At 37.9% G+C, this 22,217-nt stretch overlaps 1 protein-coding gene across 7 annotated transcripts in view; it reads left to right on the forward strand.

The window, feature by feature from the left end:
- PLEKHA1 (pleckstrin homology domain containing A1) overlaps positions 1-22,217 on the forward strand; it is a 53,204-nt gene that overhangs the window by 25,774 nt on the left and 5,213 nt on the right. For 6 of the 7 annotated variants that reach the window (XM_061162815.1, XM_061162817.1, XM_061162818.1 and 3 more), the window contains exons 4-10: positions 643-688; positions 8,150-8,247; positions 14,436-14,561; positions 15,733-15,876; positions 17,442-17,510; positions 19,911-19,975; positions 20,578-20,641. In XM_061162815.1, the coding sequence (XP_061018798.1) occupies positions 643-688; positions 8,150-8,247; positions 14,436-14,561; positions 15,733-15,876; positions 17,442-17,510; positions 19,911-19,975; positions 20,578-20,641 (612 nt within the window). The remainder of the gene's footprint in view (positions 1-642; positions 689-8,149; positions 8,248-14,435; positions 14,562-15,732; positions 15,877-17,441; positions 17,511-19,910; positions 19,976-20,577; positions 20,642-22,217) is intronic. The other variant, XM_061162820.1, reaches the window with a different exon arrangement.

Below are 22,217 nucleotides of genomic sequence, written 5' to 3' on the forward strand. Positions count from 1 at the left end.
TTTAAAGGGCTAGCAGCAACCAGGTGCAGCTAGTTGTTCACTTTCCAAATGGGACCATGTGCTGCATGTAGTAGAGGGGGGTCCCTTATCCTAGGGCATTTCAATGTACAAATGAGGATCCAGTGCCATTTTGGTTTCCTCATTGCAGATTAGTGTCTTCTGGATTTTTGGACTTTATTAAATATACAATTTGGCCCTTACCCACCACCATTTCCTCATGCAGTTAATTTAGAAATATGAAATTTGGGAAGAATTCATGGTTTCTTTGGGTATTTTGAGGTATTTCTTTGGGTATTTCTTTGAGGGTATTTTGAAAATTGCATGAAACCAAAAATGTTTATATGTGTGACATAAAACTTACTGGTTTATTTTCAGTTTCTTCATACTTCCTTTGAAGAAAAAACAATTTTGTTCAAAGAGAGCATGGAAGTAACACTTGTTTTTGTGCATCTTAACATTTGGGACCCATGTTCTAAATTTAATTTATAGTTCTTTTTCTTTTGCCTTAAAGTTTAACTTTAGATCTATGTGCTAAATGTGTGTGAGTACTGGGAAATCATACATGTGGAAGTTCACACAGTGTTTAAGGTTGATTATAATAGCATATGAAGAAGTGAGTGATTCATTTCTCTCTCTTGTTAGGTTAGCGATGCAACTAAACTAAGGCCAAAGGCTGAGTTCTGTTTTGGTGAGTAGCTGTATTTTATACATTAGTAATTTTAAGTTAGACTAATATAATTATATCGTATTGCAAGAGAAAACAGTCACAGAAGGCCCATGTCTTAGTCCTGCGGGTTAATGAATTATTCTAAGGCAGATTGCCTTGAAAGTACTGTCTGGTGAAGAAGTAAAACTGCTCCCCCACCCCTGAAACCTCTTCCTGTGTCCCATCCCAGTCACAACCTCCTCCCACTCTACCCATGTGTAATCATTATCTAGGCATTTACAGTGATCACATCCAGTGAGATTAATTTTATTATTATTTGATGTTCAGTGCTTAAATAATGGAAAGGATTTAGTTTGCAGCTTATGGGAAATGAGAAGTGCACAGCTTGGGAGCAAGGTAGTTGGGGATATTTGATTAAGTACATTTGATTAAGTGCTCAGTAAACATTTAACGAAGGTCTAGTATATGTGCACTTTACTTGGCAATGGGGCTGTGAGAGTAATAAGAAGCAGTTGTTGCCCTTGAAAATCTCCCAGGCTGCAATCTCACAGACAGGTTCGGTTCGGTTCAGTTCAGTCGCTCAGTCGTGTCTGACTCTTTGTGACCCCATGGACTGCAGCATCCCAGGCCTCCCTGTCCATCACCAGCTCCTGGAGTTTACTCAGACTCATGTCCATTGCGTCGGTGATGCCATCCAACCATCTCATCCTCTGTCATCCCCTTCTCCTGCCACCTTCAATCTTTCCCAGCATCAGGGTCTTTTCCAATGAGTCAGTTCTTCGTCAGGTGGCCAAGGTATTGGAGTTTCAACTTCAGCATCAGTCCTAGGATGAACTGGTTGGATCTCCGTGCAGTCCAAGAGAGTCTCAAGAGTCTTCTCCAACACCACAGTTGTAAAGCATCAGTTCTCCAGTGCTCAGCTTTCTTTATAGTCCAACTCTCACATCCATACATGACTACTGGAAAAACCGTAACTTTGACTAGATGGACCTTTGTTGGCAAAGTAATGTCTCTGCTTTTTAATATGCTGTCTAGGTTGATCATAACTTTTCTTCCAAGGAGCAAGCATCTTTTCATTTCATGGCTGCAGTCATCATCTGCAGTGATTTTGGAGCCCAAAATCAGGTACAGGGCCAGGGAATTATCATTGCATTTATCACAGGTGGTGGATAAAGGGGTAGCAATCTATTTAATAGAGTCACAGAAGAAGAGCTTCAAATCCTTTTTTGGGAATCTTGGGAGTCAAGGGAGCCACACTGCATGAGGCTCACGTGATCATCCTTTATCACTGGGGAGAAAAGGTGGGAGGACCCCTGGAGAGAGGTGTGCAGGGGAGAAGAACATGGTGTATGGGGGGATCTGAACACTGAATGAAGCTGGAGAGAGTGGTAAGAGACTGAAAAGTGAAAAGGCAGAAGTTAGGGTGTAATATGTTGACAAGTGATTTTTTCTTGTTGTTTTTTGGAAAATGAGAGGTAAGAGATTAGAGAACATCTAGAGAGAAGATAGAAGGTGAAGGAAGTTTTTTTGTGTTGATAGGAGAGTTTGATGCAAGGAGACAGGTTAAGTGGTTTTTAAACTACTGTTCCTAACACGAGCCTGAATTAGGATAATGGCATTGGGGGAAAGAGGAGGGATGAAGAGCATTAGAAGGAAAAGCACAAGGACTTGGTGACTGGACGTGTGGGAACCGAAGGGAAGACAGAGATGTCAAATAGGTTTGCTTCAAGGAAAGAAATGGAGGATCTAGGAGAGCTGATTTGATAGGGTGAAATATTTAGTATAGGATGAGATATTTAGTATGGAGTTTGAGTGGTGGAGAAACATCCAAATGGAAATACTCTGGTGACAGTAATTAGGGACTGGATGGAGCTTGAAGATCAAGAATGGAGAATGTTAGAATCTGTTATCATAGTGGGTATAGTTAAAGCTGGGAGAATCTATATGCTCTCAGTGTGTGGACGTTAGTGAGGAAAGGGACAAAAATTAGTAGGAGTTTCCAGCTGATCTCAGAAGAGACTATTTTACATGAAAGTAGAAGATATTTGTTAAATATGTTTTTTTTTGCTTGGGAAGGGCAGGTTTCTTCTGTAGGCAGTATGGTAGGGATAGCACTGTATATGTCCACTCAGAAAGTGTGATACAAGCAGGATATAGTATGAGGATCCTTTGTAATGCTTTTATCACCACTAAGAAGCTATAAAAAGTCATGTATTTCTTACAGATTTATAATTTTTGGTTGCTAAATCAGAAAATGCCTCAGAACCTTGTTGAATGAAAGGCTCCTGGGGGCAAGTCACGTGACAGAGAACTTTGTATTTTAGAGTATATCATGCACACACTCTTGAAAGTCGTTAATGTAAAATCTCAAACATACAATTTGAAGGGCTAGCAGTACACAGGGAGAGATTTGACATTCAGTTATCGCGGTATTTAGAATGAGGGATTTTAATTGAAATCAGAGATTAAGATTAGTTATCTATTGCTCTGCCAGTAGTTTATTAGTCTTCTATTAGAGGGAGTGTTGCTCGGTTGTTTCCAAGTCTTTGCAACCCCACAGACTGTAACCCGCCAGAGTTCTCTGTCCATGGGATTTTCCAGGCAAGAATACTGGAGTGGGTTGCCATTTCCTTCTCTAGGGGATCTTCCTAACCCTCCCCTGTCTCCTGGGTCTCCTGCATTGGCAGGCAGATTCTTTTAACACTGCACCACCTGGGAGGCCTCTGTTAGAGGAAGGATTCATAAAATGTTTACCTTCAGAAAGAGGCACTGACTTCTAAAATGGACCCACAACTTCCATAAAAATGGCAGCATAAAGACTTTCCTCCCTTTTTTTTGTTCTTGTTCAGTTGCTAAGTCGTGTCCAACTCTCTGCTACCCCATGGACTGCAGCATAACAGGCTCCCCTGTCCTTCACTGTTTCCCAGAGTTTGCTCAGATTCATATCCATTGAGTTGGTGGTGCTGTCTAACCATCTCATTCTCTGCTGCTTCCTTCTCCTCCTGCGTCAATCTTTCCCAGCATCAGGGTCCTTTCCAGTGAGTCAGCTGTTTGCATCAGGTGGCCAAAGTATTGGAGCTTCAGTATTCAGCATCAGTCCTTCCAATGACTGTTCCTCCCCCCTTTCCTCTCAAATTCGCCCTAACTGTGAGAACAAGAAACATTCAAACCATATTCCCTGAAATGAGCAGATTTCTGTTAATTCACAGTATATAAAGATGGGACGTGGATGGAGGAGGAGGAAATAACTTAGCAGAGTAGAAGAGGCCCCTGAAAAGCTAGCCATTTCCATATCCTGCCCCCACGCCAACTCTGGACAGACTAGGTGCTGGATCCTGTCTGGGTAAGCGTCAGAGAGGTGGGACCCAGATCAGTGACTCTGTTTGCATGTCTCTGTAGAAACACCCTCTGGTCCCTACCTCCAGCTGGCTCAGGCAGGCAGCCACCCTTCCCCCATCCCAGCAAGGAATGGCATGTGTAGTACCTCCCGAAATAGAATCAGTGAGGCTATGTGCCTGGGGACAGTAGTCCCAGAGAAGAGGGGGAATGAGGCATGAGGATTAAATAAAAGTCTGCACACCGAATGCAATTCTTTCCTATGTCCAGGCCCAGAGCATCGGGCAGCCAGGTGGAAGTGGGGCAAGAATCTGAACACCCCAGAGAAGAGAGCCATAGGTACTGACAGCTGGCATTTCTGTCAGAGGGGCTTGCTGTACAGTGATGCTCACCAGTCAGAATCCTTACATAATATTCAAGAGAACTTCCGAGGAGTTTTTTGGTATCTTGTTTTTAAGTATGAATGGCCAGCCCAGAATTACATGACATTTGAGGGGAGAAAACTGTCAAATAGGAAAAAGAACATGAGACTGTGAAAAACTCAGAAGAACAAGTCAAAGAAAGCTAAAAATGAAACAGGTAGTAGGAGAGATAAGATGATTAAATTAGAGGCTCCCTTCAGAAAACTGATGTGTGACTAGTAGAGAAAGAAAGGACGAGAAAGAAGAGGGAACAGAGAAAACAGGAGAAAATTGGCAAAGAAATATGATAAAATGTCTCATAACTATTTTATCCATAACCGTATTTGAACCATAGTGGTTGATCCTTGGTTGTGAGATGATTTTTATTTTGAATCAAGCTAATGTTTGTGCTTCAGGTTTTATCCATTTGATAACATTCACTCTGATGGTTAAGATTTGAAATGAGATAAGGGAGGTACTTAAGTGAAAAGCTAGTAAGCGTGCAAGCCTCTGCTCTACATTCATTATACACAATGAAACCTTTGCTTTAAAAGCGTGGAAACCTAACAGGTTTCATACAGTTTATCATTATTCTTATTAAAAGTATTTTTCCTTCCTTTGCCTGTCTGCCTTTTCCCCATCACTGTTAATAAAATTTTCCTAAGTTGCACTAACATTTTTCACAATGCTTCTTTACTTGGAAATCTCCAGATGATACTGATGATCATGAAGGTGATGAAGATGGTGACAAGGAGTTTCTGTTCTCTCCCAAGCCCTGTGCTAGCTTCTTTACACACATCACCTTCACCCTCAAAGGAGGGATGGGTTACATTCTATTTCATAGATGAGGAAAACAAAGAGTCAGAGATTAAATAGATTTTATAAGATGGGATTGCTAGTAAGTGCATGAGCTAGTTAGGTTTGGTTAGCTCTAGGCTCAGATTTTCCCTCCTGTCAAATCACTATGCCTCTTGCTGCCATGAAAATTATTCTTAAAGCACATGATTTTTTATTTAGACTGCAAATTGTGCTAAGAGTCTTTTTAGAGGTATATTTACCTCTCTTCTTTCCCTTAAAAGATACATTTCTATAAATGTTACTTATTCAAAAAATATATGTATTAAGCACTTCCTTTATAGCAGGTATAGTATATTACCAAGTGCTTAGAATTTTATACTCTTTAGATATTCTAGGCAGATGCCCAGAATAACATTGAGCAGGAAAAAGCCATTATGAGGGGAGCGCAGCTTCAGCCTAAGTTGGAAAAGCTTATAAAGGATGCTTTACTGAGTGCTGGAGATTAAAAACAAAAACTATATATTGACATATATAATAGTCTAGTGAGTTACTTATCTTAATTTATGGCATTTTTAATTTCTCCAGTCACTAGTAAGATATAAAAGAACAGATTTATAGTGTGTTAAATTTCTTTAGGTCCAGACTAATTGTTTTATAGCCTTTCACAAGATAAGATGTGTGTCAATTCAAGGAAGCTCTGCTCTAGTATCTTGTTCTCAGTCTTAGTTTCATAATCTAGTGTATTTGAGAAGTAAGCCTTTCCCCCTCTGCCTCACGTTCAGCTGAGTGTTAATATGCTATTTAAAATTTTGTTGGAGATGTATAGAAGTCATTAAAAAAAAGTATATTAAAAACAAAAACTGCACCGTAGCTGTTCAGATGCTTTAGCTCTTAGAATATTTTTTTTAAAATAAATCATGTAATATATAATTAATAAGCTTTAATTTTAACATTGACTATAATAGTTTGTTGACAACTATATGCAGGAATGCTTTGCTTCATAGAAGTAGTAGTCACTAAATGGGTATATGTAAATTAAACTGCATAAAAAGTTCTAAATGTGTTAAGATTATAAACATAAAATGCATAAGTGCTAGAAAAATAAAGGTTTATTTTTATAATCTTGAGTCAGGGAGACTTTCTAAATATCACATGAAAGCTAGAGTCTTTAAAGAAAAAGATTGATAGGCTATTTCTGATTCATTAAAATACTGTGAACTAAGTGACAAGACTAATGATAGACAGGGAAAAGTACTTGAATTAAAACTGACAGGGTTAATATAAAAGTTCTTCAGTTCAATTCAGTCACACAGTCTTGTCTGAGTCTTTGTGACTCCATGGACTGCAGCACCCCAGGCTGCCCTGTCCATTACCAACTCGCAGAGCTTACTCAAACTCATGTCCATTGAGTTGGTGATGCCATCCAACCATCTCATCCTCTGTCATCACCTTCTCCGCCCATCTTCAATCTTTCCTAGCATCAGGGTCTTTTCCAATGAGTCAGTCCTTCACATCAGGTGACCGAAGTATTGGAGTTTCAGCTTCAACATCAGTCCTTTCAGTGAATATTCAGGAGTAATTTCCTTTAGGATGGACTGGTTGGATCTCCTTGGAGTCCAAGGGACTCTCAAGAGTCTTCTCCAACACCACAGTTCAAAGGCATCAATTCTTCGGCGCTCAGCTTTCTTTATAGTCCAACTCTCACATCCTTACATGACTACTGGAAAAAACATAGCTTTGACTAGATGGACCTTTGTTGGCAAAGTAATGTCTCTGCTTTTTAAAATGCTGTTTAGGTTGGTCATAGCTTTTCTTCCAAGGAGAAAACCTCTTATAAATAAAAGCTTTTATAAATCAAGGAAAAATACATGAATGACTCAGGAGAAATATGGGTAAAGAAAATAAACAGAGCTTACAAACAAGTGTAGACAACCAGTAAACATGCAAAACTAATTTGTCTCAGTAATCAGAGATTCAGATTTAGACAAGCTATGATTTTTTACCAGTTAGGTGGACAGAGAGTCAGGAAAACACACCACACTTGGCGTTTCAAACCCAGGGGATTTGTTACAGGGAATTGGTTGACCAGATGTTGAGAGGCTGAAGGCACAGGAAGGGAATGCTGAAGTAACCCAGCGATTAAAAACTGTATGAAGCAGCTTCTATCACCAGGGCTGGAGAGAGGAAAGGGAAGAGGTGATATCACCAGAACCAAGGACTTGCTAAGGGGACTTCAAGGCTGCTGTAGGGAGCAGCAGAAGAGCTTGGAGCCACAACTGGTTGTGTGCTGCTGCTACTGGAGGGGCGTCGGCAAGAGCAGTCCCCTCCCCCACTTCCCTCCCACCTCTCGTGTCCCACCAGTACCGCCCGTTATAGCAAGGCATGGCCCAGGCTGGCAAGGGAGTCTGGGAAATAATGTCACAGCATCTCGGGGCTGAAAACAAAAGAGGTGCTAGTGAGGAATGTTAGATAATCGAGGCCTTTGGATACACTATTGGGTGGATTCAACCTTTGGGGAAGACAGTTTACTAATATCTGTAAACATGTTAAATGTGAATTTTCTTCTTACTGAAGCTTATGGTAAGAAATCTATCCTATAGAAATGCTAGCCAAAGTGTGGAAAAGTATACATATGTGATGTTTCATGGGATATTTTACATAGTTTCAAAAATCAGAAATAGTCTAAATGTCCATCATTAGACGATTGGCTAAATATACTGTGGTATTTTTACATTTAGTGAGAAACATGACCATTAAAAATTAGAGTCTTATTGATAATAACTCTATTTTATTGAGTGATGAAAGCAATATCATATATAGTCTAACATTCTGTCAAATTCAAGAGTCACAGTACTGAAGCTGGCAAGGTTTTTCAGCTGCCGCAGACATATGTCTAGGTAATAAGTACACAGTTTCACCTGTTGTAGTTTGTTTTTTCTTTCAACAGTTATGAATGCAGGGATGAGGAAATATTTCCTACAAGCCAATGATCAGCAGGACCTAGTAGAATGGGTGAATGTGTTGAACAAAGCTATTAAAATTACAGTAAGTATTTGTATTTTTTGTGTGAAAAAAATTTATTATCTTCACGTGATCTTTACAGATTGTACAATATACCTACTGAGTGTCCTTAGCTTACCAACAGTTTATCCCAGAGTTCCTCAAAGTTTGTTTAAAAGACAGGTTATAATATGAATGTATTTTCTTGTTTTAATACATGGTAACTTTTGCCCTTAAAAATCAACCCATTGATGCCTTTTTAACCCATTGTGTACCTAATAAAGGTCTGTATTACTGTAGATTTTAACTGCTGTTTATCCTAGTGTTTCTAAGGGAAAATGCAGGTAGAGTTCTACCTTTTGGATATGTTTTCCCCCTGCCCGCCCGCAGGGAAGATTAAAAGACTTCTTGTCACCTATCCAGGGAATAGAAATGGCATTCTGTCTGCCTTTTAAGCCATGACTGGGACTGGTCGTAGGTAGGTAGGAGTTGAAGATAGGAGCAGGACGAGGCAGTGAAGGGCTTAGAAAGGACTTCAGGGTGGGGACTGATCTGAAGAACTGCTGTAGCCAGAGGGTCCTGCCTGCGCGGTCCTTGGGGGTTTGACTCAGGCCTGAGACTTTGTCGCACCGCTTTTTCCCCTCCAGTTCCTGGGCACTCATTTTCTGTGCTGCAGTTTCCTGCTTCCAACTCGGGCTTTTCTTCTTGATTTTCTGATGAACATTAATATGTGTTGTTTGTCTGTAGTGTGCCAGGCCTTGCACTGAAGTACCTGAAAAAGTGAGGCTTAGAAGGATCGAGTGACATTTATAGGCTCAATGGCTGTTGGGTTGTGGAGCTGTGAGCCACACCATCTGCTTGACTCTGGAGCCTAACTCTGAAGCTCAGTGCCTCACTGCTTCCTGAGAGAACGAGCCTCCATCCTTCCCTGACCCTAAAGCAGAGCACAAACTTCTGGGAGAGTTTAGTACTGCTGCTGCTGAGCAAGTGACGGGAACTGTTCCCTGATGAAGCCTCTCCTTCCCTTTCCCCTCTTACACTCTGTTGGAGAAGCACACACAGCAGGCCCATAGGGGAAGAATGGGGAAGGAGGTCCTGGGTGAGGTTGTCTAAATTGAAGGGTGTTTACTAAAATGAGGTTATTTACTGACCCAATATGACTTACTCTTTAAAAACATATGCCCTGACAGTCAGCATTTGTTTGTTTCCATTTAAATGAATAGTTCCATGTTTATATCATAACACAATAAAGAGTTAATGTAACTAAAGCTGTTCTCAGAGTTAGGTCGATTTTTTTGGGTCTTGCACCAGAACAGCTTGTTACCACATGACAGAAAACACCCACGCACTGCATCTGATCTGTACATGAAGCAGAAGTTATTTTAGGTTTGTGCAGTTTCAGGAAAGCAATTTTTTAAAGACTGATTCAGAAGTGCATTTTCTTAAAAGGTTTTAACTGATTGTTTTTGACTCTTTGCAAATATTCCCTATTTGGGAAATTTTTTATAAACACAGTATGTAGTAATGTCACTGAAGTAATTCTTTTCTTTCTTTTTTTTTTTTTTTTTTTTACAATTTGGAATGAGCAGAAGCATTGGTTTCTTAGTGCTTTAAGAGAAAAAAGTAGTCAATTGAATGGTCTCAGACTTTTTACCATTTGGGAGGTCTTTTGAACTGCTGTATCTAATTAATGGTATGAAACTGTCTTATACAAGTGATACTTTAAGCTTACTCAAATGCACAAGAAACTGATTAGGAATTGGGTAGTGTGTCAAAGTATGTGGACTCTTAAATAGCTTTTGTGGTCTTGCAGCTGTTGTTGAAACTTTTATAGTTTAAAAATGAATCTGTTGTATATGTGTTTTTATAATTTACATTTAGAAAATATAAATTTAAGATATAGAAATCCATGCTTGTCAACGAAGTGGCGAAGTGGTTATAACTATGTTAAATTGAGTATAGAATCGGTATCACTTAGTAAAAATTGGTTTTATGTAGGTACACATTAACTCATAAGATAGCAATGAAAGAATTTCCCATGCTTTAATAAGAAACGTTTTATTTCACTGTTCTTTAAAAAAAAAATCTTACCAGTGTTAATTCCATATGCATTTAAGTGCAGAATCTTTAATCTAGCATACTTCCCTATGGAAGTTGCTGGTAATTTACATGTAGATTTCTTTGTAAATTTCAAGTTCCCATTTTAATATATGTACAGTTTACCTTTCTATGGAGTCACTCCAAGTGACATTTGGTAAACTGTGTAATTTAGTAGTCTGCTGAGTACAATGTAATATATAAACTTGTAAGTTTTGGAAATTCAAAATTAGGTTTTGGAGGTATATGGTTTCAGAATAGAGGTGATTAGAGGACAGTGGGTAAGGGAATGGTGATTATCTATCTACCTATTAATTATAGTACCATGCCATCTTAATGGACCATCCTCTAGCACCATAGTTCATGGCTTTCCTCACTTTCATGAATTCTGTGTGACTGTGTGTTGGTGGCTGTCATTAAAACAATTTTCCCCTTACTTAGAAAAGAGAGAGAAAGAGCAATAGGAGAGAAACCAAAAAGCAAGAGAGTTCCAGAAAAACATCTACTTCTGCTTTATTGAGTATGCCAAGGCCTTTGACTGTGTGGATCACAACAAATTGGAAAATTCTTTTTTTTTTTTTCTGAAGAATTCTCATTTTATTATTTTTTTTTATTATTATTTTTTTTTTCCAGTGGGTTTTGTCATACATTGATATGAATCAGCCATGGATTTACATGTATTCCCAATCCCGATCCCCCCTCCCACCTCCCTCTCCACCCAATTCCTCTGGGTCTTCCCAGTGCACCAGGCCGGAGCACTTGTCTCGTGCATCCCACCTGGGCTGGTGATCTGTTTCACCATAGATAGTATACATGCTGTTCTTTTGAAATATCCCACCCTCACATTCTCCCACAAAGTTCAAAAGTCTGTTCTGTATTTCTGTGTCTCTTTTTCTGTTCTGCATATAGGGTTATCGTTATCACCTTTCTAAATTCCATATACATGTGTCAGTATGCTGTAATGTTCTTTATCTTTCTGGCTTGGAAAATTCTTAAAGAGATGGGAATACCAGACCACCTGACCTGCCTCCTGAGAAATCTATATGCAGGTTAGGAAGCAACAGTTAGAACTGGACATGGAACAACAGACTGGTTCCAAATTGGGACAAGAGTCCGTCAAGGTTGTATGTTGTCACGCTGCTTATTTAACTTATATGCAGAGTATATCATGAGAAAGGCTGGGCTGGATGAAGCACAAGCTGAAATCAAGATTGCTGGGAGAAATATCAATAACCTCTGATATGCAGATGACACCACCCTTATGGCAGAAAGTGAAGAACTAAAGAGCCTCTTGATGAAAGTGAAAGAGGCGAGTGAAAAAGTTGGCTTAAAACTCAACATTCAGAAAACTAAGATCACGGCATCCAGTCCCATCACTTCATGGCAAATAGATGGGGAAAGAGTGGAAACAGTGGCAGACTATGTTTTTGGGTTCCAAAATCACTGCAGATGGTGACTGCAGCCATGAAATTAAGATACTTGCTCCTTGGAAGAAAAGTTATGACCAACCTAGATAGTATATTGAAAAGCAGAGACATTACTTTACCAACAAAGGTCCATCTAGTCAGGGCTATGGTTTTTCCAGTAGTTGTGAATGGATGTGAGAGTTGGACTATAAAGAAAGCTGAGTGCCGAAGAAATGATGCTTTTGAAATGATGCTGTGGTGTTGGAGAAGACTCTTGAGAGTCCCTTGGACCTAAAGGTCCATCCTAAAGGAAATCAGTCCTGAATATTCATAGGAAGGACTGATGCTGAAGCTGAAACTCCAGTACTTTGGCCACCTGATGCAAAGAACTGACTCATTGGAAAAAAAAAACCCTGATGCTGGGAAAGATTGAAGGCAGGAGGAGAAGGGGATGACAGAGGATGAGATGGTTCCCTGTCCTCAATGGACATGAGTGTGAGTAAACTCTGGGAGTTGGTGATGGACAGGGAAGCCTGGTGTGCTGCAGCCCATGGGATTGCAAAGAGTTGGACACGACTGAGCAACTGAACTGAACTGAACTGAGAGGAACCAACCTTGAAGGAAGTATTGTGAGAACTAGAATTTGGAAAGTCAACTTTTCAAAGTACACTTTCAACTATTTTTATTGATGCATATGGCATATTCCTAAACAGAAACCTACTATTTTTTAAAATAGTGTCTTTTCCCACTGTAGGTTTTGATTTAAAAAATCAGTATTTGATTTTAATCTAAAAATAAGTGTTTTGAAATTATGGCCAAACTTCCACACTTTTTTAAAAATTTTAATTGGCAACTGGGAGTAGATAGAATAACCTGAATAGAGGACTTCTGTCTTACCAAGACGGTGTATGTGTGTAACCCAAAGTGGAAGGCTTTATACTTGTGTTTCTCAGCCTGTAGGTAGAGCCCTCAGAAAGCTCCTATCATCCTGGAGTTTGTTCCTGAATGTTTCAGGTGTCAGTCTTCAGGCTTGCCATTTTGTTCATCTCTTCTCTAGTCATTTTTACCTTTTCTTTTTCTGCTATTAGAATTTCCTATCATTAGGATCATGTGCAGATGCTTGCCAAAAATACATGCAAATCTGTCACAGAAAAACCATCACAACAATCATGGATGGGAAGCAGGGAAGAGGGGATAAGCAGTCGGCAGTGAAACCAAGCATGTTCGATGTCTGACATTTCCCATCTGTCTAGTGAGGTCACTTTTCTGATTCTCATTACAAGTTGCCTGACTGGTTTTTTTGGTTCTGAAAATGTGTTTATTTTAATGACTGCAATGAGAGCTAACTTTTCTTTCAGAATTTTTAAGGGAGTTACTATATTCATGAGTATTTTGCTTATCTTTTTCTTGCTGTTAGAAATGTTTACAATTTAGATAATTTTGATTCAAAGATGTAATTCTAAGTCAATTGTTGAGCTATAACATTGGAATTATGCTGTACTTAGCATTCTGTTATAAAGATAAATGAGAAGCAGTGGGTTTAACAGTATAGGCAAGGGGTTTTTAATATACTATCATTTCTAGAAGAAAAATGAAAAAAAAAAGCCAATGTAAATTTTAGTATATTTTTAGGGAGATATTAAAGGTATTTTCTTAGGAAATTCTCACATATGACTAAACCCTCAACTTTTTGAAAGAGGGAGTAGCCACTTTTTGTATGGGTCACGTTTCCGCAGCACATTGCAGCTAGTACAAATGTTGGATAGCTAATTCTCTCTCTGGTTTCAAATTCTTTTAATGTGTTTTTCTGTTCTTATGGATAACATGACCACATTTTCTCTGTCAGAATAATTGAAGTAGATGATGCTCTTCACTAGCCCCCTCTTAACACTGGGACTTCTTAGCAGATTGCTTCTGGGTATAGTGAACTTTCTATAGCGCTTTCACTCTTAAGTATTTTTGCGAATCTTGGCAAGTAAAATTCTGTCTGTAGTCATGTTGTCTTTAAAAAGCTCTCCAAAACGTGCAACCTCTTAGATAAAATCTCTTAGAAGAATTCAGAAAACTTTCCCCTCCAGAATTCATTTCTCTTCCCTGTCCTTCTTATTTCCTTCATTCTTTTGTTTCTGCCCACGACTGGTATTATAGTTTAATTATGGATGAGAGGGTGGAGGGTTGGCCTAAGGCCTGGGGAGAAAGCCTTTAGGGGAACATCTAAAGAAACAGGATCCCCTGTCCTCAGGATTTGCACAGTCTTGGGCAGGAATGGAGGAATGGGAAGGGTAACAGCACAGAGCTGTAATACATTCTCAAGTGCTCTGATAAAATGGGGATGTCGTTATAGTGGTTAAATGTGAAAGAGAGTTATACAAACTTAGCTAGAACGTGGACCAGCCGGGATCTAGACTTACATTCCCTGATGCCTCTTGAGCCTGTTTTCTTACTGCTGTGGTGATGCTCCTCCTATGCATAGGATTGACAGGAGGATTAAAAGGGAAAATATATGAAATAGTACCTGCCCAAGTGAGCACACAGTAAATGATGGCTGTGTCATAAATACTGTAAAAGAAAAATCAGTATGCAAACTTAAAAGGTTATATATATATACACTAAAAATAATTTTTATATATACCAATTATACATAGACTTATGATTGGTTGGAAATTCTGTGATAAAAGAGGATCTCAGATAATGCTTGTTGCAAAATGATTCATCGACTTAATATTTTAGGTCCCAAAGCCGTTAGACTCACAGCCTCATCCTGATAACCCAAGTCGCCAAGGCGAATGTGGAAAGAAGCAGGTCTCTTACAGAACTGACATTGTTGGTGGTGTGCCCATCATTACCCCAACTCAGGTAAGAAATCAGTTCTTCTATTGTGTGATGGTTTAGCTACTGCATATTGATTTTTTTGTTATCAAAAGTAAATGGTACATGTTTATTGAATAAATGCAGTAATTAAAACACAAGACTTTTATACTTATTTCAAAAGTATGTTTTTATTGTAAAAATCTGGAAAGCATAGGTAAACAACATTTAGCACTTTACATGTTTTCTTCTGAGCCTTTCTTTTAGACCCTTTTGCCCCCTAGAAATGTAAATACTTTGTAAACAGCTTTTTTTCCTTAGGTCTGAAACATTTTCCAAGTCACCAAAAATTATTTCACATCATTTATCTTGACTGTGTTGTAGCTTTATTCCTAATCACCCAAACATGGTAGTAACCCAAGTGCCCTTTAATGGGTGATTTAGCCAATGGGACGTCCAAACCGTGAATATTGCTCCCAGTGAGAAGGGTCGAACAGTTGGTACAAGGACCAACCTGAATGAATTCCCTGGCGAATAATACAGTGTGGCAAATGCCAATCTCAAAAGCCCACATACTGTATGATTCCATCTGTATTAAATTCTCTAAATGTCAGAACAAGAAGGATGGAAAGCAAATTAGTGGGGGCCAAGCAGTTGGGGATGGAGGCTCTAAAGGGGCAGCCTGGGGGAGCCTTGGGGTGCTGGACGCTTCTGTGCTGGGGTGGTGGCGGGGACACAGATCTGGTAGTAACTGCACTGAAGGATACACGCACAGGGACAGGTGAATGCCTGTGAAACGGGGAAACGAACAGGTCTGTGACATGTTCAGTGTCTGTTTTGATAATGTGCTGTAGAGTAGTTTTCCCTGTTTGGAGAAACTGGCTGAAGGGCACATAGGACCTCCTGTACATTGTGTTTTTACAACTTCCTGTGAATATTTATAATTATTTCAAATTAGAAAGTTAAACCCCAGCATCCCCTACCAAAAAAAAAAAAAAAAATGCTGGTGGCAAGACTTTTGCAGAAAAAGAGAGATAGAAATCTGGGTTTTAATCATTGTTGTTAAAAGTTGTGATTAAGTATCTCAAATTAATTAGAAAACACTTGAAGATCTGTTTTCCTGACTAATGGATTTTAAGATTTCTGGGATAACAACATGAACTGCAATATGCTTTTAAGCGAAACAAGCAAGAAAAGACTTTATTTTGCTTCATTCTAGAAAGAAGAAGTAAATGAATGTGGTGAAACTATTGACAGAAATAATTTGAAGCGGTCACAAAGCCATCTTCCTTACTTCACTCCTAAACCACCTTCAGATAGCGCAGTTATCAAAGCTGGATATTGTGTAAAACAAGGAGCAGTGGTGAGTAGTTTAACAAAGTATGCGAAATAATGGAAAATGAGTATGCATTAGCAAACTCTCAACATACACATGGTTTGCTTTGTTTTGTGAAAGACCAGCTTGCTGACCAGGAGTCAGGAGAGGGCATAGGGGTTATTCTGTATTCAAAACTCAGTGCTATTATTTTCTTGGTCTGTAGGCGGCTGGGTAAGTTAATGCCCATTACAACTAACCTGCAATTTTAAATGAGCTTTCCTAACAATTTAAATTTATTCCAGGAAGTGTTTCTGTTGATTTTTTCACTCCCTTGGGAGTGGGTCAGGGAAAGGGAACTCTAGTAGGGAGATGACAGAAAAGGAGGGTGGGGTGTGGATCACTTACTCGGTGCAGGGTTGGGCTGACCTGAGTTGAAAATGCTGAGACCTTGGGTTACTGACTTAACCTCTAGGCTCTCAGTTTCTGTTTGTTTGTTTTTTGGTGTGTGTGTATGTAGAAAATCATATTATAAAGCCTACCATCCAGAAGGTTTTTTGAAAGATGTAGATGAGAGAGCTCGCAGCATAGCACCTGGTCATTAGTAAGAGCTGTTACTGATTGGCCCAGATAACAGATCAGCGATAGGAAACTGGAAAGAGCAAGTACATTCACCAGTATTGCTGCAGTTCCAAAGCTGAACTAAGTCTAGACTTTCATGAGAAAATAAACTTCAGAGTTTAGAAATAAAGTTAAAATTTTTTTACTTAAATGTGTACTGGCAGTTCAGCTTGATCTCATAGAATAACTTCTGGCAACTCTGGTGAACTCAGGCCAACCAAGGCAAGTTCTTTCACTCCTAATGGTTTGACCCTCTCTAGGCTACAGGAAATGAAGGTTTTTCATTCTTGCATGTCTGTAGATCAAATCAGAATTCTCATCAGGCTGTGTGTTAATTAGGGCTCTTAAGGAGACATTCCTTTTTTTGTACTTTTAAATCCAAAATACCCTTAGAAAATCTGAAGCGCAAAAAAAAAAAAAAGAAAAAGAAAATCTGAAGCGCTTTCACAAAAACTATATTTCATTGACAAAAAATATTTATACAGAGTAGGTTCACTTTATTAAACGTGTTAGTTTACTAGGTAGTATTATAAAGTGCCTGTTGAGGATTCATGCATTTTATAGATGAAGAAGCTTGATGTAGTTTATTTATTTATTTATTTTTTGCTTGATGTAGTTTAATAACATTTCCTGTGCTTGCTGTTGAACTCTTGACAGTCTTAACTTTGTGGGGAATGCAGGGGGTAGGGAAGTACTTGCTTTGTTTTTTTTTGTTTTTTTTTTTTTTAACTTTCAGAGCATCAAAAATGTAAGACCATATTATAAAAGCATATAATAAGAGCTAAAAGCCGAGCACCAAAGCTGAATTAGAAGTTCAAGGCCTGAGTAGCAAAAGAGATGAAATTTCCTGTATCTCCTCTTCTAAGGGAGGGTGGTGAGGTTTTCCGGTGCTTGACATTTCTGATTGTGGGTTCATATCAGAAGAATTAAGTGGTTATTAACATTTGACATCTTAGAAACAGAAGTCTTATGTCTGTGTTCATCTCTGGTAGATGAAAAACTGGAAGAGAAGATATTTTCAATTGGATGAAAACACAATAGGCTACTTCAAATCTGAACTGGTATGTTGCTTTGTCATAAATGTTGCTTTAAAAAGGTTTTAGAAGTGTTACACTGTGGAAATTATATAATTTCTTGTCCTGTTTTCTATTTTTAAAATAATTAAATTTTGGAGATATATACAGTTCACTGTATTTTGTTGTGATGCTTTTGGTTAATGGCATTTTTATTCAATACATCTTAAGTAAAAAGAGTGTACCTTCAAAGGCATTCTACTCTGAAAGAATTAAAAACATCAGAACCCCTCAGTCTACACATCTCTTCTAAAGGGGCAGTGGAGGAAATGGGAGAAAGTCCACATTTGACCCTCTGTATTTCTGCCTTCTCTTCCCTGCCCTCCCTTGACATTTTCTCTTCCTATTTCAGATTGACTTTTATGTTTCTTCACATAAGATGTTTTTGTCCCATCTGAAGGTAGAATCAAAGATTGAAGTTCCCTCTTTCACTTGTTTGAGTAGCATCCTTATTTAAAATACTCTTGTCATGTGACCTGTGTTCTGCAGTAGATTGTTGGATAAATTGAATGCAGTTCTACATCTTCTCTGATGGACGTTTGACAGAGGAACCATATACCTTAACGAAGGCACAGAGTGGCACTGTCCAGGTGGACTTTGCATTAATAGAAATGTTATCTGCCTTGACCAGATCTAGTGGTACCTGTGGCTGTAAAATACAGCTGGAAATATGGCCAGTGTGACTGAGGAGCCTGACTGTATTTAATTTTAAAGTTAAAACCAGTCATATTTAATATTCTTTTAATTCAAATAGTTACACAGAGCTAGTGACTCCTCTTGGACAACAAAGCACTGGAGAATAGGAAGGGCATGTTTTAAGATTCATCTCAGGTGTCTGTTCTGCAAAACTTGTATGCCTTTCCTTTACATATGTGATATCTGATGCCCACTTCGGTCATAACACTTCCCACTGTGGTTTGTTACTGTGTGTATATTTGTCTTTAGCAGTTAATTGCACCAGCTTCTTGAAAGCAAAGATTCTCTTTTGGACTCTTATCAACACAGTGCCTGGTACTTAGAAAATAATCAACAAATATTTTGAATGAATTGAAAAATGGCTTAGCATAACAGGAATAGCCATTTTAGCATGGGACCCTTTCTTAGATTTCAAAATCTAAGAGCCTTAACTGGAAGCAGTAGTTACTTGGTTCAAAAAGTACCAGCCTTGGTGTCTTAGAGGCTGCACTTTTGCTTGGTTGACAGGTTAACTGATTGCTTTCAGTTAATGCCAGTCCTTGTGGGAAGAGTCATTCCCATACCAGGTATTCCTTGAGCCCTCTATGGCCCTGGGAACTGGGAATAAAGAGGCCAGTCAGCAATGTTCTGGCCTTCAAGAGTTCAGTTTTACCAGAGAAATAAACATGTCATCCACTGTAGTTATAATAAGACAAGAACTATTATAGACATATTTACTCTAATTCGAAAACCTGCATTTTATAGCATAATAAAGCACCTGAAGATTTGAGGGATCCTTCCTCATCCTCTTTTCCTCCCATCAATCCCAAACAATTCAGAGTAGATTTTGTAGGTGAGGCAAATCACCGCAGTTGTCCCTGGTAGTGGGACAGAAGCAGGAGCAGCTAGAGTAGCCAGTGTGGGCAGCCAGAGCCCAAGCAGATGAAGAGGCCGTCCTGGAGGTTATCTTAACATGAGCTACTTTCTAAAACTATGGTTTAATTATTTTGTTAGTGCTGCATAAAATAATGGTATGTCTTAAACTCATGGTGTGTCATTTTCGGTGAAATACAGTATATAGTATTTCATGAAATGTTTACTGTGAATGCCATGCCAACTAGGAACTAGTTATGTCATACTCGAATCTTGTATCTGGTTTTGTAGCCTTAGTTGAAGTAATTAGTATGTCTAATCCTGTTTGCTCAGGGGAATAATAGTGCGTGTATTCTAGAGTTGTGGAAAGTAGGGTGACACATTTAAAACCTAGCACATGTCCTGTCACTTAGTACATGTTTAATAAACTGTGTTTGTTAAAAAGACAAATTTAACTCAGAGAAGCTGGGTATTCACTACTCTGGTCCCTCATATATGGAAAAAAAAGACTAAGTACTGACTGTGGGTCCATAGCGGTTAATCGAGGAAAAGATGGATGGTTATTGGCTTTTAATCAGCTTACACTATCATTTAGGACATCAGTAATGTGAACATGGGTTATATGTCAGTTTCCTTGTTTCAAACCACAGTGTATATAAGGTTATAATACTTGAGCCCTTCTAATGCTAGATGGTTCAAGAAGGTAGATTTATGTCTTAGATGTGCTTCGGGAAGGAAGCATGATTTTCATAGTAGATCTCCAAATAAGACAACTAATGATCGAAAGGATTTTAAAAATGTATGTCATATATCTGTCTTTATTTGCTTTTTTTCCAATAGGAAAAGGAACCTCTCCGTGTAATACCACTTAAGGAGGTTCATAAAGTCCAGGAATGTAAGCAAAGGTAAGCACCACCTCAGACTTAGTGCCTAACACAGCTATTAGCACACAGTATATAGTTCCTCAGTTTAATTGATGCACTTTCAGATGATATTTTTCTATATTACTGCCAGTGAGTTTTGCTAAAACTTTCAAAGCCTTCAGATTAAATATTGAGATTTTTTTGTTTGAAAACTGCAAATTAGGGAATAATTCTTAAGCTTATTAATGGAAAGGACAGAATTTAATATGAACAACTTCTGTCATACTTGACAGATTGATGTATTATTAATTTTAGTATTTCAAGGTTGTGGCAAAATAGAGCTTTAATAAGAAAATATGTTAACTGTGCCACTGTTTCTTTGAGCAGACTCTTTCTTCACAGTTGAAAACTTTGGATTTTAAAGTTGTTTTTGCACCTTTCTAAAAATACATATAACTGTATAAAATATGTAGAATTCAATGCAAGAATAAATTGAAAAAGGATAATTTTGGTATTTCTCAATTAAATCAATATTTTACCTTCAATATTTATTGACATGTATTTGGTACTGGGTAAATAAGTGAAAAGAAAACTGTCAAACAATTGCTACTTGAGTACAATTGGAAAATTTGTTTTGTTAACAGTGACATAATGATGAGAGACAACCTCTTTGAAATTGTAACATCGTCTCGAACTTTCTATGTGCAGGTAAGATACTTCTTTTGAGATTATAGATCCTCCTAGCAAGGAATTAATAATTTTAGAGGTGAAATAGGCATAAATAAATGTGTTGCTCATAAAAGCAAAAATATGACAAATGCAATTGCTGACTTAATAAAAAAAGATCTTATATCTAAGATTATTGGTAGGTCATATGTTCAGCAAAGTGATATTCTTTGCTATAAGTTAACTGAATAGAATTAAGTTTTATATGGAAGAAGGGAAATGTGCTATTTAGAAGCTAAGTGGGTATTTCCAATTTGGATTATTTTTGCACATATTTTGGAATTTCAATTATATCACTTTTTGGTACTTTTCTAAAAAGGGAGACTCAAATATCCATAATAAAAGTAAATAGTAGATTTTATTTCACTAATGTTGGATAGGTATCCTATATCTAAGTTTAAAATACGCTTTTTATTTAACACATTAATTTATTTAAAAGTTTTTTTTATAAGAACATTTAGTTTTGTTTTTAAAAGTTATTACATATGGTTTTTGCAGAAAATGTAGAAAAATACAGAAATATGAAGAGAAAGGTGCTTTATAAAACAGAATTCTACATTCAGGCAGCTGTTCTTTTGTTTGTTTGTTTGTTTTTATTAGGATATATGTTTTTATACCAAGTGGGATCATATGAAATATAGTGTTATATACTATTTATTTACTATATCATGGTCACTTTTCCCCATGTCATTAAGAATTCTCTGAAAGCCTTTTAGAACTATGTTCTCTTATATGAGTGTGTTACAATTAAACTATTTCTCTACTTTTACCGATCATTCATTAACATAGTTTTTGTACATTTACTGTGGTATAACGTGTTAGTGAACATTTTGTGAATAAATTTGTCTGGATTTCTTACTTCCTTCTGATCAGTTTCTAGATCAGGAATAACTATTAGAGCACGAGCTTTTTTAAACCTGTCTTTTACCGAATTGATTTCTAGACTGGTGCTCCTGTTTGTAGTGGACGAAAGTATACTCTACCTCTGCCTGCTTTGAGTTTTTCCTTTTAAAAACTCTTTGTTATTATCATTGGTTCAAAAATATTACTTGTGTCTTTAAAATTTTTAAACTTAATCTAGAAGGGGCCCTACCTCGCCACCCCTCTGAGGGCCTTGTTTAATTGAAGTCATCGGAAGGTTTCTAATGCACATTGGAAGCCACAGACCTATCAAGGAACAGCCTGCTTTGGCATATGACTGCTAACACCGCTTTTAGGATTTTAGGGTACAATTAGAAATTGTTTTTAGAAAAATAACATAAAATGATGTCACTGGTTTTTTTTTACTGGACAATTACATAAATATCCATCTTGAAAATTCAGACAAGTGTGACAATTGGAGAGCAAAATGAAAAGGTCTTTGACTTCCTCCTCTTCTTGTTTTCTCTCCAAAACTGTTCATGTTGACACTTTTTGACGTGTCTCATTTTAGAACATTAAGTGCCGAACTTACTTCTATGTGTTATCACTTACCCGGCAAAATCTGGTTTAAAAAAGTGATTTCTAAAATTTCTTAGAAACCATTGCCTTGGGCTGATTTTGTTGTTGACAGTATGTT

This window comes from Dama dama, chromosome 15 (assembly GCF_033118175.1).
Source record: "Dama dama isolate Ldn47 chromosome 15, ASM3311817v1, whole genome shotgun sequence".
In the NCBI taxonomy this organism is placed as follows: domain Eukaryota; kingdom Metazoa; phylum Chordata; class Mammalia; order Artiodactyla; family Cervidae; genus Dama; species Dama dama.